Genomic DNA, 21,447 nt, shown 5'->3' with positions numbered 1-21,447 from the left:
TGGAAGTAAAAATCTCTTTTTGCAGACCCCAGTTGGTTTTGCGGTACATCTCTAAGTATAACATCAACGAGATGGAATTTAATTATGCTAGCAAATTATGACAAATATTTCCAAAAAGTAGCAACTTTTTAAAATAAAATCAGTCTAGCCTCCCCACAGAAAGCCAGTCAGTGTCTGTGTTTATTGCGACACCTCGTGGTTGTTCTCGATGAACGGGAACTGCCTTGGCTGCAGGAACTGGGTCTTGGGGATGTCCAGCCCATCCTCGCCGTACAGGAACTGGACCACGGAGCCGTCGCTGTCTCTGACGGTCAGGTCGTACTGCACCACCAGACCCTCCAGGTGCTTTATGATGCATCTGGGGAGCAGAAGGCAGCAGATGAAGAGAAGAGGAAGCACAGCAATCCCACACATTTACAACCACTTCAACTTCCCAACACCGGCTGATGATGAGGCTAAAATTTGCTCCGTTTCCATCAGGAAAAGTTTTGTGTAAAGGTGAGTTACCTCTGGAGATATCCTGATCGGGACGTTTTCACAGCCGTGTCCACCAGTCCTTCTCTACCAGCCATGCAGTGGAAGAAAAACTCCTGGTGACACATCACAATCATCAGGGTTTCTGCAGGTTTCACCAACTCAAAGTTAAGACTTTTTAAGAACATTAATTAAATTAAAGACCGAAATCACAACAGAAATGTACAAAACAAAATAGCATATTTTATACAGTAGTAGTGCCAAGCCTTTTTTTTCACAGACAACACCTAGACTTGTGTCAGGTGTAGTGGAGCCAAGTGGTGATAAATTTGCAACCACGATGAACTCAAAAAAGCTGGCTAGCTAGTTAGCAAAGGTATATTAGCAGCTAGTTAACGGTGGCCTCAACCGTCTCGAGTCACAGAACGCAAAAAAAATATTTGAATGCAACTCAAATGTCTGCCTGACAGAAAAATCCCACGAGGAAAACAAACTACATAGCTAGCTAGTAAGGCTATATTAGCAGCTAGTTCAACAGCCTCAATCACAGAACACGATGAAGATGTCAGAGTGCGACTCAAAAGTTTGCCTGACAGAAAAGCTCCAAGAAAAAATAAACTACAGAGAAAATTTCATTAACTAGAAAACAAAAATTTTAAAACCTATGGTTAACATATTTAAGGCCATCTTAATTTTTTCTAATGAATTGAAGACATTTTAATGCTTTAACTTTAGCTTCATGAATTTAAGACTTTACAGATGCAGACACCTTGATCATGGAGTAACAAAGTTTTTTATTAATGCGAAGGCGCCAAAGTCCAAGCAGGGACATAAGTAATAAAAATAATCAACATGTGGTTGGAAAACCCAATGATTTATGCTTCAATTTAATATTAGAGCTCATTCTATTTTTTATGGGACAAAGATAATATAGTATATGTTATAGAACTAAAATCCTATTAGTCTTAGGAATATAAGTAGCACAACTTCCCAAATAATTTCACTTTATTACTAACGAGTTTATTTATGACACGTTTAGTAAGCAACTGTTTTATCTGCTGCTGCATGTGCAACTTAACCTGCACGTATCTGACAGTCTGCCTGTCATAATGTCCTTCTGTAGCCAAACACAAACCGCCCTCCACCTCCACAGCCGAGTGGACGAACCTGTGGTTTGATTCCTGTGAGGAAGCGTCCAGAAACGAAGCCCCCCGCGCCGGGTGAAGGGTCGTATGGCTGGAAGCAAGGCAGAAACTTTCCTGAAGGCATCAGGGGCGGCCTACGGCCCTCCAGCTCGATCTGACCCAGCAGGCAGGAGATCTGGAACGAGCAGCAACAAACGGGATCAGAACTAGGAGTGCGCTGAAAAGAGGGTTGACATTTTTTTCCTTCACAATCCATATAAAATGGAGGACAGGACGCTGTGGGAAGATGAGGGTGAACTTGCATCACCTGCATGGTGTTGACGGTGGAGCCTTTAGCTCCAGACTGCACCATGAGCTGGAGGTTGTTGTCTGGGAACGGGGTGTGCAGTCCGACCGGCATACACACCTGCACACCAACACATGGTCACTGAAACACACTTTGATACACACAAAGTGGTGATGCTTCATCCTGTTAGAGCGTCAAACTACAAACTGCCGTTACAGTTTGTTGGTATCATGAAATCCATCAGTTTTAAAGACATTATTAGCATCTGAGTACATGAACTCGTTGGATTTCATCTGGGTTTTTTTCCCCTCTGCAAAGACTTCTGATTTTTTAGCATATGGGCAATAAGTTGCAAACTGATATCTCCAAAATAAACCAAGAAAATAAATGTTGAAAAATATCTCGAGAGGATAATCCACAAAGAAATACAGATTTAATAAAAGTTGTGAAGAGTAGTACCTTTATTTTAAAAACTATCATTTCAGTTTGTTTTTTGCATCTAAACTGAATCTAAAAAAATTTTCAATGTCTGTTTATCTGTTAGTAATGCAAAAACTAGAAATGATAAGTGAAACATAGGCCTGTCACGATAACAAATTTTTCTGAACAATCAATTGTCTCAAAAATTATTGCGATAAACGATAATATTATATTGAAGACCTTTTGACACTGATGTAATGGAATTGATGTAATAATGCATGCGATTTCCTGCCAAAGATAGATACACTTTATTTTCAAAAGAACACCTAACACCGGAACTGATAAACAAAATAAACAAAACAACCAAAAACAAAAATAAAATGGATTCTCAGTCTCCATTAACAAAAAATTTACTTGGAAAAAAAACTAAACAACATAAAGCCAAAGTGTAAATAAATACTGCATTCAACCAAAAGAGTGCAGATTATGAAGTCTGTATATTATGTTGCCCTTCAGTAATAATTAGATTTAAATAGAGAAAATGGGCACATCGACTACCTGATGCAATAATTCACACTACAAGGTTTTTTTGCCCCTATTTTTCCCCTTAAGACAATGTTAGAACGCCGGCTGTTCTAACATTGTCGCTTACGATTTTGTAACCGATCATCCTGTAGTGTTTGGTGTGTTACGGTAGATCAGGAGGCTCAATACGTCGATCACTGGAAGGTTTTGAGTTGTTCTCTGCAGTAGGTGACAAACTGAACGCCGCCAGGACGATGAGACCAGAACTTCCTCTTCTGACGAGCTTATCAAAATATTCACTAAGATCCTAAACGTTTGTAGCTTCATTAAAGAATAATATATATATATATATATACACAGTATATACAGTATATAGATCTATATATAGATCTATATACAGTACATATACATATATGTGATACTTTTCTATTCAATTATTATTTGTTTAAGATCTGAGTTTAATCAATCCCAATATTAGTTGTTCAACAAATTACATCATTATTCATAATTTCAGAACAAGGTAGTATAAAATATTGTGAAGAAAACTCGAGCTCATCCCACTTCCCCATGCTGGAGATTTAAGTTTAACAGTAATAATAAATAAAGTTATCTTTAAAATGAATCACTCAAGTGACATCAAGTGACAACAGTAGACTTAAACATCAATAAAATAAATCTGGTGTGTTGTTTTTGTCTCCTGCAAACTTTGCTTTAATTCTATTCCTTTTTTCTATCTAATCATAATAAATCATAGTCAGTCAGAGAGAGTCATGAAACAGGAAGAGCAGGTTTCCTGGAAAAAGAGGAAGTAAGTTTCCAGCCTGCAAATTTATAAAAATAGTTAAGACTATTCCTTATTTTAAAGCATGAACGTTTTAAAGAATGAAAGTCTAAACATTTTGAGTAATTGGATAAGATTCAAAGTAAAATACTTATATTAATATTGGTTTACTTATAATAACACTTACACTTACAATTGTGGGAATGCTTGCAAGTAAAACAAGTAACTGTAACTTTGGTATCAAATAATTAGAATAATAGATTATTCTTGGTTTCTGTTCAGAAAAACATCTGTAATAACTCACATTAAGACTATAATAAGAGTAATTAATAAGTTATGGTTATAAAATTATAAATGAAAGCTAAATCAGAGAAGCTAAAGAAGTTATAAATGTGATTTTGACATTGAGCTTGAAATGGTGTAAAATGTGTAACTGCAATTAAACATCACTGATATGTTGGAGGTAGATGGTAGGTGAAAGGTGAAAGGTTAAGGAAAAAAGGAGAACTAACAGGAGAGCAGAGATGATCAGCGCCTTATTTGGAAACAGGTTGTTGAACAATTTAAATTTGGATCCTCCAGGCAGCTTCGAGCCAAGATCGAGACGGACAAAGAGCTCTGCAGCTGAAGAAGAGCCGGGGTCACAGAGCCGAAGACTGTCCTGCGCATGGGGACCAACCCGTCAGGCCCACAACATCTGGCCTCAAATCGCACTTCTCTCATCAGCTGGGTTCAGACCCCAAAGACAAAGATGAAGACAAAGGCAAAGACAAAAGCAAAGACCAAAGGCAAAGAAGAAGAACTGGTGCCTTCCTTCCTGCCAGCACCCAAGTTCTGTCACCATCCATGCGGAGAAGAAGCTCATCAGACCTACAGAGATCCCGGCCTTCGTCGATCAACTTCCTCCTCCTGCTGCAGCATCTTCTTCATCATCAGGCCAGGTCTGGGGTTTGAAAAGCCATGCTCCGTCCGTCTCTCTCAAAGGTTCCCTTTTTTAGTTCTCAGTGTCAGCAGTAGGGAAAGATAGACTAGATGATTGATTTTACTTATTTGATTATTTCTGCTACTGAATTAAGCTGTACTGACCCTTGCAAAACTGCCTTACTAATAAAATACTTAGCATAAAGAAAATCTAAAAGATGTTGTGGACATTCAGTTAATGAGTCACCTTAAGGTTCTTTGATGGTTGTAAAATAGCTCTGATGTTTGATTCTGGAGAGGAAAAAGTGGAAAATGTTTTATAGGTTGCTGGTAGCCCATATGTAAAACAACATCCTTGGGACTCGCCAAGTCACTAAAACCAACCTGGTTCTGTACCAAGTGCAAGTTGTCATAAAGAGAAGAGCGGCCGTTAACAGGTGAGCTCTGTGAAACTAGTTGGCTGCAGGCTGCTCAGTCTAAATGACAGGGGGAAGAAGGTTGGGACACCTGGATGTAGTTCGTCAGGAACCAGGCGACTCTTTTCTCGATGCCAGCTTAAACAGAGTTTACTTCAGTTCTGGACAGGATAAAACCCAGCAGATTTAGGAAACTCAATTAACCCGATAGACGGAGAGCTGTTAGCACATCTCCTCTCTCAGAAGAGGAAGTAGAGTGAGAGAGGAGAGAGACTGAAGAGGGGGGAGATGTTGCGCAACAACAAATTAAATTTGATCATTAACATAGAGTTAACAAAGATTAGAGAAAATTTTGTTTTGCAAATGTTTATAAAATCTGAACAATTTCCTCCCAGAACGAAATTAATAATGGATAAAGACAATTTATATGGCAGCAGGTACAGAAAACCAAGGTAGAAATCTATTGTTAATCAATTCATGTTAAATAAATGGGAAAAAAAATTACTTATTAAATATTTGGTCATAATTTCAGTTTGAGTCGGGCAGAACTTATCTGTTCGTTCCCATAGCAACGATCAGAAGCAGGACCCTCCCCAGAGCCACAGTGACCTCACTGATGAGGTCACAGACGACATCATGAACATCACAACAGATCAAAGAAGTTCTGAGGCTTTAACTGCTTGAATCTCAACACACCAGTTAGAATCCAAACGTTTCAGTGAGAATTAAGTTTTTGTGTCTAGTGAGAATTTTTGTGTTTCCAAAATGCCATACCCTTTAATTTTCCCAATTGGTTTTGGACTAGGATATCTGGTGACGACAGGGATGAGGAAAGTATTTGACCGTTTCTTTCCTGGAAATGACTCAGACATAAGTACCTCCAAGTATCTCCGACGACCTCCAGTACCTGTTGAGAGAGATTTGTTTTGGGACGGGCTTCCATCGGATCCCAGACATAGAGCTGACCCGGCTGGGGAAGTTTCTTCTGCCCAGAATCTAAGTCCTTTCTCAAGCTCCCAGGATGATGAGAAAGATTTGTTTTGGGACGGGTTTCCATTGGTTCCCAGACATAGAGCTGACCCGGCTGGGGAAGTTTCTTCTGCCCAAAATCTAAGTCATCTCTCAAGCTCCCAGGATGATGAGAGAGATTTGTTTTGGGACGGGTTAACAGACACGAGCAGGAGTGAAGGCCCAGGCGGTAAGACTGTTCGCAAACACAAAACCGCCATGAAAAAGGGCAGGAGGGAGTCAAAAGATGAAGAAAGATTTTTGGAACGTTCAGAACAGTTTGTAGAGATTTCAACCTCAGAAGAAGAGGAACAACTTTGGAACCGGATGTTACTGCTTCCCCAAAAGGAAAACTACCCCGAATGGAACAGTTCAAGCTTAGAAGAAGAGGAGAAACTTTGGAACAGTATTTTACTGATTCCCCCCCCAAAAAAATACCCCGAATGGGACAGTTCAAGCTCAGTAGAAGAGGATTCATGAGAAGCAAACACATGAAGAGAAACGCCACACTCCACAGAAAATCCCACCTAATGGTTTCTCCTGCCACTAATCTCCAAAACAACAAAGCTGTTTTTTTAGAGGAGGAAGAAACATTGAATTTTGTGAATAAACTATCAAAAGTTAACATCCTGTTTGCAGGTTTCTCTCCGGGTGCTCCGGCTTCCTGCCACAATCTAAAGTCATCACTGTTTTGTTCATTAGTTTCTAAATTCTCCTTTGGTGTGAATAAAACATCAGGGCTGCACAGTGGCTCAGTGGGTAACACTGCTGCCTTGCAGTAAGAAAGTCCTGGATTTGAATCCCAGCCTGGTTCTGTCTGCATGGGATTTTCTGGTTCTCCATGTCCATATGTGGGTTCTCTCCGGGTGCTCCGGCTTCCTCCCACAGTCCAAAAAGATTTAGTGCGCTTCATAATGGATTGATATTATTATTAATAATAATAATAATAATATTATTAATATTACTATTACTATATATAAATAGATATATCCATATCTCTAAATATATATATCTATTAATCTAACTATCTCTCTCTCGCTATATATATATATATATATATATATATATATATATATATATATATATATATATATATATATATATATATATACATATATATATATATATATATATAAAGATTGATCTATAGATGTACAGTACAGACCAAAAGTTTGGACACACCTTCTAATTCAATGGGTTTTCTTTATTTTCATGACTATTTATAAGGCAAGAAATCCCACTTATTAACCTGACAGGGCACACCTATGAAGTGAAAACCATTTCAGGTGACTACCTCTTGAAGCTCATCAAGAAAATGCAGAGTGTGTGCAAAGCAGTAATCACAGCAAAAGGTTGCTACTTTGTAGAAACTAGAATCTAAGGGGTATTTTCAGTTGTTTTACACTTTTTGTTTAGTGCATATTTCCACATGTGTTATTCATAGTTTTGATGCCTTCAGTGTGAATCTACAATGTCAATAGTCATGAAAATAAAGGAAACTCATTGAATAAAAAGGTGTGTCCAAACTTTTGGTCTGTACTGTATATATAGATCTATCTTTATATACACTGCCTGGCCAAAAAAAAGTCGCCACCTGGATTTAACTATGCAAATAGGTACAAGCCTCCTATTGGATAAGTACTGCATAGGCGATTATCTTTCAGCTGGCAACAAGTTATTTAACCCCAGCTGATGCAATGAGTAACTCCTCATTTCTTAAACAACCATGGCAAAAGACACATCCTGTGGTCGTGGAAAAGACGTTAGTCTGTTTAGAAGGGTCAAATCATTGGCATGCATCAAGCAGAGAAAACATCTAAGGAGATTGCAGAAACTACTAGAATTGGGTTAAGAACTGTCCAACGCATCATTAAAAACTGGAAGGATGGTGGGGAACCATCGTCTTCCAGGAAGAAATGTGGTCGGAAAAAAATCCTGAATGATCGTGATCGGCGATTACTTAACGTTTGGTCAAATCAAATCGAAGAAAAACAACAGCAGAACTCAGGAGTATGTTTAATTGTAAACGCAAAAGCATTTCCACACGCACAATGCGAAGGGAACTCAAGGGGTTGTGTTACGGAGTAAAGCTTCTTCTCAAACAAGACGGAGGCTCGTATTTCTTTTACTGAACCTTTCTGTTCAGTATTTATTGAAGAGAAAAAGAACGGCGTCAGCTGATAACGGGCAACAGCTGTTCGTAACCAATGGCAATCAAAAGTCAACAAAGCAAGATAGTGACAAACAGTAACAGATCCTTAAGCATTCTTCAAAATAAAAGACTTCCTCTATTCAAATAAATCATGTCTTGCACTTAAATATATTTCACTTCACCTTTGTAATTACATACAATCATGTTCAATACAATTAATAATAATCATCATGTAAATTATGCTTAACATATAATTGTAAATCAGTCACTTATCATGCAAATATACCGAACAACATAAGTGTAAAAAAGTCACAACAGGTTGGGATTGAACAGCTGTGTAGCCGTAAGAAAACCTCTAATCAGTAAGGCTAACCAGAAAAAAGGCTTCAGTTTGCTAGGGAGCATAAAGATTGGACTCTGGAGGAATGGAAGAGGGTCATGTGGTCTGATGAGTCCAGATTTACCCTGTTCCAGAGTGATGGGCGCATCAGGGTAAGAAGAGAGGCAGGTAAAGTGATGCACCCATCATGCCTAGTGCCTACTGTACAAGCCTGTGGGGGCAGTGCTATGATCTGGGGTTGCTGCAGTTGGTCAGGTCTAGGTTCAGCAACATTGTGTGCCCAAAGAATGAGGTCAGCTGACTACCTGAATATACTGAATGACCAGGTTATTCCATCAATGGATTTTGTCTTCCCAAATGGAACGGGCATATTCCAAGATGACAATGCCAGGATTCATCGGGCTCACATTGTGAAAGAGTGGTTCAGGGAGCATGAGACATCTTTTTCACACATGGATTGGCCACCACAGAGTCCAGACCTTAACCCCATTGAGAATCTTTGGGATGTGCTGGAGAAGGCTTTGCGCAGTGGTCAGACTCTCCCATCATCAATACAAGATCTTGGTGAAAGATTAATGCAACACTGGATGGAAAAAAATCTTGTGACACTGCAGAAGCTTATTGAAACAATGCCACAGCGAATGCGGGCTGTAATCAAAGCTAAAGGCGGTCCAACAAAATATTAGAGAGTGACCATTCTTTGGTGGCGACTTTTTATTTGGCCAGGCAGTGTATATACATATATATATATATATATATAGGCCTGTCACGATAGCAAATTTTGCTCAACGATTAATTGTCTCAAAAATTATTGCGATAAACGATAATATTGTTTGAAGACTTTTTTACACTGATTTAATGTAAATGACGTAATAATGCATGCGATTTCCTGCCAAAGATAAATACACTTTATTTTCAAAAGAACACTAAACACTGGAGCTGATAAACAAAACAACCAAAAACAAAGATAAAATGGATTCTCAGTCTCCATTAACAAAAAACTCACTTGAAAAAAAAAAACTAAACAACATAAAGCCAAAGTGGAAATAAATACTGCATTCAACCAAAAGAGGGCAGATTATGAAGTCTGTATATTATGTTGCCCTTCAGTAATAATGAGATTTAAATAGAGAAAATGGGCACATCGACTACCTGATGCAATAGTTCACACTACAGATTTTTTGCTCCTTTTTTCCTCTTACAACAATCTTAGAACGTTGGTCTTTCTAACATTGTGTGGTGTGTTACGGTAGATCGTCGTTGCCGCTCCGATCTAAATCAGGGATTTTCCCCGACTGGAGGCTTTAACGCAGCCTGTTGAATGTGACAGGTAGCCAATCAGAAAGCGTGGATCCTCCTCCACTCTTTCTGAGTGGAAATTACAGAGGGGAATCCCAAACAGCTGACAAGGCAACGCGAAGTCCAGCGGACATTGGAGATGATGTGTGGAAACAACATTAATGTTTATTCAACATGCAAAGAATACAGAAATGACAAGAGGAGGAGTTGGAGTGAAATTGCTACCGCAGTTGATAAACCCGGTAACTTTTCAGCTGTTCTTCGTTAACGTGACGTAAATAGGTTATAATGATTTTCAGTCAGTAAGGACTGACACTAGCCACATGCATTGCAGGTAGATTGTAGTAAAGAATTGATTAATGCCTGGTTTTAAAATTAGTTCACTGGACTTGTAGCCATTATTTTGTGTACATTGTTGGACACCACATGGCAGGACCGAACCCAATCGAACCGTTATACCTAGGATTTCTGTCGGCTCATGTGTGGTCTGTCAGGTTTTGAAAATGGGCCGACAGCTCTTAGATCGGGTCTTGTGCGCTGGGCTTTACACTAAGGAAATGAGGAAGGGAGGGTCAGTGGAGAGCACCGGAGTTGAGTCTTTTTTCATTTGGTGTCATCAACAGAAAGAGAAAAGGGCCGGAAGAGACGATAATGCCGATGATTGAAATGACGTCGACAGTTTTGATTTATCGTACGATTAATTGATTTACTGTTTATCGCGACAGGCCTATATATATATATATATATATATATATATATATATATATATATATATATATATATATATATATATATATATATACACATCAGGTACGGAAAACCAAGGTAGAAATCTATTGTTAATCAATTCATGTTAAATAAATGGGAAAAAAAATTACTTATTAAATATTTGGTCATAATTTCAGTTTGAGTCAGGCAGAACTTATCTGTTCGTTCCCATAGCAACGATCAGAAGCAGGACCCTCCCCAGAACCACAGTGACCTCACTGATGAGGTCACAGACGACATCATGAACATCACAACAGATCAAAGAAGTTCTGAGGCTTTAACTGCTTGAATCTCAACACACCAGTTAGAATCCAAACGTTTCAGTGAGAATTAAGTTTTTGTGTCTAGTGAGAATTTTTGTGTTTCCAAAATGCCATACCCTTTAATTTTCCCAATTGGTTTTGGACTAGGATATCTGGTGACGACAGGGATGAGGAAAGTATTCGACCATTTCTTTCCTGGAAACGATTCAGACATAAGTACCTCCAAGTACCTCCGAGTACCTCCAGTACCTGTTGAGAGAGATTTGTTTTGGGACGGGCTTCCATCGGATCCCAGACATAGAGCTGACCCGGCTGGGGAAGTTTCTTCTGCCCAGAATCTAAGTCCTTTCTCAAGCTCCCAGGATGATGAGAAAGATTTGTTTTGGGACGGGTTTCCATTGGTTCCCAGACATAGAGCTGATCCGGCTGGGGAAGTTTCTTCTGCCCAAAATCTAAGTCATCTCTCAAGCTCCCAGGATGATGAGAGAGATTTGTTTTGGGACGGGTTAACAGACAGGAGCAGGAGTGAAGGCCCAGGCGGTAAGACTGGTGTTCGCAAACACAAAACCGCCATGAAAAAGGGCAGGAGGGAGTCAAAAGATGAAGAAAGATTTTTGGAACGTTCAGAACAGTTTGTAGAGATTTCAACCTCAGAAGAAGAGGAACAACTTTGGAACCGGATGTTACTGCTTCCCCAAAAGGAAAACTACCCCGAATGGAACAGTTCAAGCTTAGAAGAAGAGGAGAAACTTTGGAACAGTATTTTACTGAATCCCCCCCCAAAAAAATACCCCGAATGGGACAGTTCAAGCTCAGTAGAAGAGGATTCATGAGAAGCAAACACATAAAGAGAAACGCCACACTCCACACTCCACAGAAAATCCCACCTAATGGTTTCTCCTGCCACTAATCTCCAAAACAACAAAGCTGTTTTTTAGAGGAGGAAGAAACATTGAATTTTGTGAATAAACTATCAAAAGTTAACATCCTGTTTGCAGGTTTCTCTCCGGGTGCTCCGGCTTCCTGCCACAATCTAAAAAGATTTAATGCGTTTATGATGGATGGATGTTAATAATAATTATTATTATTATTAATTATTATTATCATTACTATATATAAATTGATATATGTATCCATCTAGCAATCAAAATATATATATATATATATATATATATATATATATATATATATATATATATATATATATATATATATATATATATATATATATACAGTACAGACCAAAAGTTTGGACACACAGTTGTGTCCAAACTTTTGGTCCAAATCTTTTTGCAAGAGGAAGGAACATGATGAACAAGTAATCAGTTAAATACAGAACAAGGCAAAGACAAATAAAATGAACACAGACACAAACACACGCACACACTTATTCCTAAAGAGAACTTAGACCAATAAACCTAAGATTTTACAGATAGAGAGAGAAGGCTGAAGTACCCAGAGAGCACCTGCGCAAACATACAAAAGAGCCTGAAAATTCAATGTATAAACATCCCAGTCCAGGATTCAAACCCAGCATCTTTTTGATGCAAGACAGCAGTGCTAACAATTAATATATTCACTTTAGGTTTTACTAGAAAACAGTTACATTTGTTGACCTCATATTCTGAGCAAATGTTTTCTTTAATAGTCATTTGCAGGGGCTGCACAGTTAACAAGTCAATAAAATGTTCATACTCTGAAAAGCCCAGACTTAAACCTAAAGTTACTTCACCAAGCTGCTGGTCTTACATCATCCTCCACTCCCCTGTGCTGCATCTATAAACACCACTGTTATTGACTTCCCACACAGTGGATGATATCTACCTTAAATCTTCAATGTTAAATATTAAATGAAATGTTTACCTCTGCACACAGCATTTCTTTTGATGTCATCTTCCTTTTGCCATATGAGTATATTATATATTTATATGCTATTATATAAATGGTATCAAGACAATGACCATTACGGTTTTGTAGAATCTCTGTTCAGTGTTAAATATTCTCATTATAGTTTGCCCAGAAAAAAGTGCTGTGGGTTTAGAGCTGACCAAAAGCACTTCAAATTCTTTGAACAAAAGAATCTCTAAATCAGATAGGAATGTCATTAGCCAGCTGCAGCGAACCTCCATGTGATTTCTTTCACTGCTTACACTGTCCATTACACTCCAAATTAAATATACTTGCAAATAAGCAATAGATAGCTCACTGTGGGTGCAAATAGCATATCTTTTTCTTCTTCTCCATTGTTCTTGCAGTACCCCATCTGGAAGCCCCTCTGAGAGCCACGTCACTTATATTAGGAACTGACTGGCAAGCTGATTTCCTAATGATGCAACCACACCAACCGTTTCTGGTGTGTTACAGTAAGGAATTCTAGGAAAACAGCTCAATGAAGACTAAAAGGATTTATAGACTGCATAAGTGCATGAAAGAATCAAAGCAATGCCCCAGGTAAGTTTTTGATGAGGGAATAGCTATAACATGATATAAAGCTCATTAAATATTTTGTGCCACCCAACTTGAAAGCAAAAACTTCTTAAATTAAAAAAAATTTAAAAGCTTGCATGGCTTCTGACAACACTGGAACCTCTAAGATGGACTTTAATATCCAAGTGGGAGGACTTGTTAAGCTTGTTCCTGCTGTATTCTCCTTCACCCCAAATCAAATTTAAATCAGTTTCACTCCCCCTCCCCCAGTAGATGTGGCTGCACCACTTCGCTGTCACTGTTTGTTGGGTTGACGCGGACCACTGTGGGTACCATTCAACAACTCTCAGCTCAGAGACTCTGGGATTTACTCTAGCATAATATGCATCCCTTGGTTATTCTCATGCAATAAATGGCAATTACAGATCATTAGATCCTTTACTTCCCCCCTCCCAACAATGTACAATAAGAATCCTTCGTCATATTTCCATTTTGTTGCTTCTTAAAAGTTTCAGGACCATGTCAGGGGGGATTTCCTTGAGCAGAGCTTTCTGAATTATCTCTCCTGACATGTTCGTCCTGAATTAGAGATGATATAGTGACTCGGGAATGTGTGGAGTAAATAGCAAGATCTTCGTGTGTTGGGTGGTAGTTAGGCCTGTCACGACAGCAAATTTTGCTGAGCAATTAATTGTCTCAAAAAATTATTGCGATAAACGATAATATTGTCTGAAGACCTTTTTACACTGATTTAATGGAAATGACGTAATAATGCATGTGATTTCCTGCCAAAGTTAGATACACTTTATTTTCAAAAGAATATTTAACACTGGAACTGATAAACAAAATAAACAAAACAACCAAAAACAAAATGGATTCTCAGTCTCCATTAACAAAAAATGTACTTGATAAAAACTAAACAACATAAAGCCAAAGTGGAAATAAATACTGCATTCAACCAAAAGAGTGCAGATTATGAAGTCTGTATATTATGTTGCCCTTCAGTAATAATTAGATTTAAATAGAGAAGATGGGCACATCGACTACCTGATGCAATAGTTCACACTACATGATTTTTTGCTCCTATTTTTCCCCTTATGACAATCTTAAAACGTTGGTCTTTCTAAGATTGTGTGGTGTGTTACGGTAGATTATCGTGGCCACTCCGATCTAAATCAGGGTTTTTCCCCGACTGGGAGCTTAACTACACCTGTTGAATGCGACAGGTAACCAATCAGAAAGCGCGGATTCTCCTCCGTGTTTTCTGAGGGGAAATTACGTCGGGGAATCCCAAACAGCTGACACATGCAACCCGAAGTCCAGCGGACATTGGAGATGATGTGTGGAAACAACATTAATGTTTATTCAACATGCAAAGAATATAGAAATGACAAGGGGAGGAGTTGGAGCGAAATTGCTACCGCATTTGATAAACCCGGTAACTTTTCAGCTGTTCTTCGTTAACGTGACGTAAATAGGTTATAATGATTTTCATTCAGTCAGGACTTTACGCTGACACTAGCCACATGCATTGCAGGTAGATTGTAGTAAAGAATTGATTAATGCCTGGTTTTAAAATTAGTTCACTGAACTTGTAGCCATTATTTTGTGCCCATTGTTGGACACCACACGGCACGATCGAACACGATCGAACCGTTATACCTAGGACTTCTGTCGGCTCATGTGTGGTCTGTCAGGTTTTAAAAATGGGCCGACAGCTCTAAGATCGTGTAGTGTGCGCTGGGCTTTACACTAAGGAAATGAGGAAGGGAGGAGTCAGTGGAGAGCACCGGAGTTGAGCCTTTTTTCATTCGGTGTCATCAACAGAAAGAGAAAAAGGCCGGAAGAGACGATAATGCCGATAATTGAAATGACGTCGATAGTTTTAATTTACCGTACGATTAATCGATTTATCGTTTATCGCGACAGGCCTAGTGAAACACAACTTTCCATATGGCAAACCAATAGTAAAAAAGTTAACATTTAAATGATTAAACACTGGAATAATTTATATGCTGTGAACGTATGGGTCATTAATGATCCCGGTGACGGAGAGTGAAACCTTGTTGATGTCGTTGTTCACTTGGTTGGCCACTTCCTTGAATTTGTGATCGGCCATGCTGAAGTCTCTCTGGTCGGGGCTGAGGTGAGCGTCCTGCCACCGACTGGCGGCTTCAGCCGGAGTCACGGTGGGAGGCAGGTTGTAGGCAGCCTGCAGGGCCTGAGGGGGGACACACACACACACGCACACACACACACAACTGTTTGAAAATTACTTACCAACAAGAACCAAAGGAGATTTCATGAGCACACTTTGCTGGTGGCTTGAAGAAATATCAGCTAAATATTTGAAACTAAGTTGCACATTAGCAGACAAGTTCTCCAGTTATGTAAATGAATCATTATTTCTACATGTTACCTGTCCCAGAGCTCCTGTTGCTATGCTGCGCCATAATAATAACCTTGATGTAACTTGTTAGCTTTAAGGGGCGGGTCTTAAATTTTCCGCTAATATCCTAAACGATACAGCAAAGTTGAAGGCGGCAAAATTGAGCCTAAAGCTATTGGAGAGATACAGGATTGTCCAAACCAAGATGGCGAAAAGTACCGACGGTCAGCAGTCTGCTAGCTCAACACAAAATGTTCAACATGAAATATACAAAGATTGGTCTTAAAAAAAAAAAACTGTGAGAATCCCTCATTCACATCAGAAATTAGCGATTAATCAATTGTCAATTATTCGATTATATCTTGGAGGCTTGGAAGATTTTTGGTTTCATCTTTGGAAAATTTGGATTTCCCCCTCCCACCAATGCACGTCTTTGGTTTCCGCAGTTCAGAGTGATGTCAGTGCGGCCATCTTTGTTTAACAAATGTGTTTCACAGCAGACTTTGAATTCTATTTAACTCTGCGCAGTAATGGGGCCGTTCAACCATTTTGTTTTATTGCAATTACGAGAATAAAGTGTCAATTTTACCTGAATAAAGGAGAATAAATTTACTACTTCATTAGAAGAATGAAGTAATAATTTTATGAGAATTCCTACATGAAAATAACCTAAACATTAAAATGAGCATATTCTGAAGTTACACAGGAAATGCATCTTTTAACACACCAGCATCAAATTAAAAAAACTCTTTTTTAAATTTTAAGACGTTTTTTTCTAGTAAAATTGCACCTTCATTCTGCTACTATTACACAAATAAGAAGAATTATTCTCACCTAATCCTAATAATCTGTCGTACAACTAACAGAAGGGATGATTAAAATAAAAAACACTTTTTGAAAATATCTTTCTGTCATTTCTAATTTCTTTTTTATAGAAAAGATAGTGAGAAAAACAATGTTTAAATCGCATTTCAAATCCAACGCTGTTCAGTGTTCAGCCTTCCCGAGTGTTTGTGTGCAGTACATGTTTGTCCCCAGTGGGCATGTGGAGCACCGTGGGGCCCATAAACTGCACCGTTACTGTGGCAGCCATTTTGGCCAGTGGCATCCAGGAAGAAGGAAGCACTGAATTTGACAAGGCTGCAGGATTTCATGAGCGCATTAAGCACAAACCGGGGAGCTTCGCTCACTTTGGTGCCGATTTTCAGAGACTCTTGGATGATTTGTTTCCTCCGCATATTGGCTCCAGGTTTCACCAGAATGTCTTCCACTCCTAGGTAGACACAGACGGGTAACCCAGATTTAAGGCTCGACAGAAGTATGACTCAATCTAACGCGTTTGTAACTATTACCTATAGCGTCCCTATCGAGGCCATTACAGTTAACTAAAACTAGCGAAACGACAAAAATTGAAATTGAAAAAACATTTTTGTTCACTGAAATAAATAAAAACAGTTTGAATGGGGAAAAACAACAGCTAACAGGAACTATATTGTGCGTTTACAAAACTAAAACATACTGAAAAGACAGATATAATATCCATTATTCTTATGTTTATTAATCTATTTATTAGCTTTCTGAACTCATGTAAAATGTATTTTTTCCCCCACAGGAAAAAAGCAATTTAATTCAGCTGTCGGCAAATTACTGCGCTGGGACTAGTCCACAAAATGGTGACAGCAAAAGTTGGAAGAAAACGCCAAAGTCAGTTGATTTAATAAATGTTTTGAAAATGGTTTGCTCTGATGTGGATTCGTTACCCAATCAGTGTATACATCATCACAAAACAATACTTTGACCTTTTTGAATTCTACACTAAAATCTAAAAAAAGAAAAGAAAAAGATTACTATAACTTCTAAAAACTAAACTAAAAAATATTTAGCTAATAAAAATGAGCAAACCCACTCTTAAAACTAACTGAATTTGAAAGTATTTTTATTAGCTTTTGGGGAAAATGTGTTGGATATGTAAGAGGTTCTCCTACCAGAGCTGTTGTACAAATGATCCTATTTGTGTTTTCTTCGTGTGTACGTGTGTTTTATTTTTGCATAAATAATACACATGTATATACTGATATCCAAAAGCTTTCTTTTTTGTTTGTTTGTTTCTTTCACACCACAAATCTGAAACAAAACGTCCAGAAAACCGCAAAACAACCTAAACACAGAGTTCCTTTAAATCTAGACTAGGAGTAAAAAACCCACCTGTTTAGAGTTGCTTTGGAACCATAATTACTGGTTTAACATATTTGATGTGTATTTATGTTTTTCGATAAAATGTAATTCTAGTCACTGGTTTCTCAATTGGTGACTGTATGATGTTTTTTATGACGTTGTATTTTTGTGTTTTTATGATGGAAAGCATTGTGAACTACCTTGATGCTGAAATGTGCTCTACAAATAAACTTGATCGATTGATTAATAAAGACTAAACTGAAACTAAACAATGTTTAGCCAATAAAAACCGATAGAAACCCAGAGCTGTTGAAAGGCAGGACCGTACCCAGAGTGAAGCCCCTGTAGAGCTGCAGGTAGGCGGTGAAGAGACGAGCCAGGCAGCTGAGCAGCTTCCCGCTGGTCTCCCCTCCGTACAGCTCGTAGCAGCAGTGGACCAACCCGTAGGCCGACGAGCCGTAGTGCGCTTTGTCCAGGACGCCGACCAGCAGCTCGCCCTGACGGATCACCACCTGCAGGACGACGCCGTGAAGCAGCCGGTTCAACCCGCCGATAAGCTCCAGAATGTCTCCTCTAGTGTGTGTGTGTGTGTGTGTGTGTGTGTGTGCATGTTCCTACCTGTGACTCACACATGCTCTCCGGGTTGTACCCCGGAGAAGATCGAGGCGGGAGCTGGATCCAAGCCTTGCCGGGGATTTTGGCTTTGCCGGTGAGGTTAAGCGGGACGGCTTTGTCTGGGAGGATGTTCAGCAATAAAGTGGAGACGACCTGTGGAGGAGGAAGAGGAGGATGGATGAGGTAGCAAATACAGGTCTGGAAAAAAAATGAAGAGCTCACTGCACTGAAAACCTCCTGGTTATTCCACCAAATACTGATTTCTGAACTCTTCTTCAGTTAAAACATAACTGATTTAAAGGAGCGGAATACAAATATACACCACACCTTCAATACCTTCAAACAAATCAAATAGCCTCAAATGAGGTTTATTGTTAATAAGTAAATATATCCTAGAAATGTATTGAGGTTAAAATAATTGAAGCAGAAATTAATGTTTTGCAGTGTGATTCTGTAGTAAATGCAAAATACGTCATGGTTTTCCAGGTTTTGTTTCAAAGTATTTGAGGTACTCAGTTGTCACAAATATTTTATGTTCTGTGCCAGAATATCTGGGTAGTAAAAAGTTAACATTTTGGACTTTTCTGTACTTAAAGCAAAAAAAAGAACTCCTTCAGACTAGCCAGCAACAATTAGCAAACATCTAGGAGCACTGTGTATCTGCTAAGTTCATAACATGAGCTATTTAGTGAAACGCTGGTTAAAAAAAAGAAAAAAAAAAAAAGAAGTTGTTGAAGGGTTAATAGAGGAGCCATGTTGTCTTGACCTCCTGGAGTCGGAGTTTCAGAAAGAGCAGGAACTTCTTAAAGAGACAGAGCCCCAAATTTAAAGTGCTAAAATGGGAGGTCAAATTTCTTTTAAGTAATATTTGATATATAAACAATTTTGAAACTATAAAATGGCACAATGTACTTGGAAAACACATAACACTGCCCCTTCAATAATTGCTCACTTCGTGGCTTAATAGAAGTAAGAACATCTGTTCTATTTTCATCCCTATTAAAATAAATTATCCTCCAAAATGAGAAAAAGGATGTTATGAGTTAGATTAAAATGACTTAATTTAAGCATTTATTGCTTAAAATAAGATTGCTAGGAAAATGGCGACTTTTTGATGAGCTCTCATATCAAATCCCAGTCCAGTTTGTGGAAATGTGAAAGCCAAGTTAAATGTGTGTGAATATTCTTTATATTTTTCCCTCTGTGGTTACAGAAAGAGTTGTGTGCAGCGGTCACCTGCTTCCCGGTCCACAGCTGCTGAGGTTTGAGGACGGCGGGGGCCAGCAGCCTGACCCGGCCCGTCTTGTCGGTCAGCCCTCGGTACACCAGCTCGGTGTACTGGTCCTTGGTGAGGAAGCAGCCTCTGATGGTCATCTTGGTTCCTGACACCATGTGGTCCTGGATGAGGCCCGCTAAAGGTTTACCGTCCTGACCACAAACAGGGAAGGAAACCAACAACTCATTCACATCCCTCTGATTCAAGGAGTTCAGGGTCTGAGAGTGGAAAAGTGGGCGGGGCTAAATGTGTGTGTGCTGAAGGGGTTCTGTGGGGGTCCACCTTGGGGACGAGGTACTGCTGGTTGGTGCTGACCAGCGTGTAGGCCTCGGCTCGGCCCAGTTCGGTCTGAGGGAAGTGGGCGTTCATCTCGTCGCCGTCAAAGTCGGCGTTGTACGCCTTGCAGTTGGCGTAGTGAAGCCGCAGGACCTGAGGAGCAGAGGACAGAGAGAGATGACTGGTCATGTGATCTACAGGGTTACTACGGTAACCAGGTTTCACTACGATGGAGTTCTGAAATTTACTGAATTTATTGATAGATATTTACACAGCAGGTGGGATCTGACTAGAACGAGAAACGATTAAGGAAGACAATAGGAAGTCAAGGAAGGAAGGAAGGAAAGAAAGATGGAAGGAAGAAAGGCAAAGGGAGGGAAAGTAAAAATGAAGAAAGGAAGAAAGTCAATAAGAAGGAAGGAAAGGAGCAAGAGAGAAAGAAAGGAAGGTAGGAAGAAAAAATAAGGAAGGAAGAAAGGCAATGTGAGTGAAGGAAAGTAAAAATGAGGGAAGGAAGAAAGGAAAGAAGGAAGCAAAAAAGAAGGTTGGAATTAAAAAATAAAGAAGGAAGGCAATGCGAAAGAAGGAAAGAAGGAGGAAAGAAAAGAAGACAATAGGAAGAAGGAAGGAAAAGGGAAGGTAGGAAGGAAGACAACAGGAAGAAAGGAAACAGAAAGGAAGTCGGGCAATATGAAGGAAGCAAGGACTCCACATTTATAAAGAAGGATAAGGAATAATGTGTAGGAACCTTTTCCTTCATGGATCCTTAATAGAGCAATGAGAGCAGAAGGAGAGAAGAGGTGTTACCTTCTCTCCGGGTAAGATGCGAGCGCAGTGGGCTTGTATGGAGGGTCTGTGGAGGGTGGGCTGTCTGTTGAGCAGCAGAACGTCTCCGTTCTTTATGTGTCGATTCACCTGAGGCAACGACAACACAGCATGACGGAGTGACAACCCAGCCACAGCTCTCAGTGGGTCCGCTTCCAGTCAGACTTACAATCTTCATGGGCATCTTTTGTGGACCGGGACAGGGCGTCAGCAGTTGCTTGGCGACCGCCTCCCTCTGCGCGGCGCTGCTGGGCGACAGGATGGTCTTCCTGCCGTCCTCGTTAATCACCATGGAGGCGCCGGGGTGGACGTTGGGCCCGTTGAGGACGGCCTGCCGGAGCTCCTTCACGTTCCAGGGTGTGACGGGCTGAGGGTAGGTCAGCTTGGTGGCAAACACCTCAACACACACACACACACACACCGTCAACACATCAATAATCAACTGGTTGACAACTCTGTTGCTACTCTCCACCTAGATTTAGTTACCATGGGGATCCCGATCTCGTTGGTTCCGATGTACATGTCGGGACAGATGACGGACCGGGCAGCGTAGTCCACCCGCTTCCCCATCATGTGCTTCCGGAACAATCCATCCTTCTTCTCCAGGATCTGCCGGACGGAACAGAAAAGTCTTTGGTTTTATCTTAAAAAGAGAATTGACTTTTT

General features: G+C 39.6%; 1 protein-coding gene and 1 non-coding gene across 3 annotated transcripts in view; both read right to left on the bottom strand.

Moving 5' to 3' along the window:
- The window catches only part of polr1a (RNA polymerase I subunit A), a 45,461-nt gene that overhangs the window by 15,322 nt on the left and 8,692 nt on the right, over positions 1-21,447 (bottom strand). For both annotated transcript variants that reach the window (XM_032555442.1, XM_032555443.1), the window contains exons 12-24: positions 21,268-21,390; positions 20,951-21,178; positions 20,764-20,871; positions 19,963-20,109; positions 19,641-19,832; positions 18,408-18,557; positions 18,118-18,301; positions 16,805-16,887; positions 15,288-15,446; positions 1,927-2,025; positions 1,642-1,794; positions 508-590; positions 193-358 (exon numbers count right to left, since the gene is read on the bottom strand). In XM_032555442.1, coding sequence (XP_032411333.1) covers positions 193-358; positions 508-590; positions 1,642-1,794; positions 1,927-2,025; positions 15,288-15,446; positions 16,805-16,887; positions 18,118-18,301; positions 18,408-18,557; positions 19,641-19,832; positions 19,963-20,109; positions 20,764-20,871; positions 20,951-21,178; positions 21,268-21,390 — 1,875 coding nt within the window. The remainder of the gene's footprint in view (positions 1-192; positions 359-507; positions 591-1,641; positions 1,795-1,926; positions 2,026-15,287; positions 15,447-16,804; positions 16,888-18,117; positions 18,302-18,407; positions 18,558-19,640; positions 19,833-19,962; positions 20,110-20,763; positions 20,872-20,950; positions 21,179-21,267; positions 21,391-21,447) is intronic.
- On the bottom strand, positions 16,624-16,759 carry LOC116715052 (small nucleolar RNA SNORA5). Its single transcript, XR_004338175.1, has one exon. It is a non-coding gene; the product is annotated as a small nucleolar RNA SNORA5 (small nucleolar RNA).

The sequence above is a fragment of the Xiphophorus hellerii genome, chromosome 23 (assembly GCF_003331165.1).
Source record: "Xiphophorus hellerii strain 12219 chromosome 23, Xiphophorus_hellerii-4.1, whole genome shotgun sequence".
Classification (NCBI taxonomy): Eukaryota; Metazoa; Chordata; class Actinopteri; order Cyprinodontiformes; family Poeciliidae; genus Xiphophorus; species Xiphophorus hellerii.
This window is presented reverse-complemented; position numbering and strand designations above follow the sequence as displayed.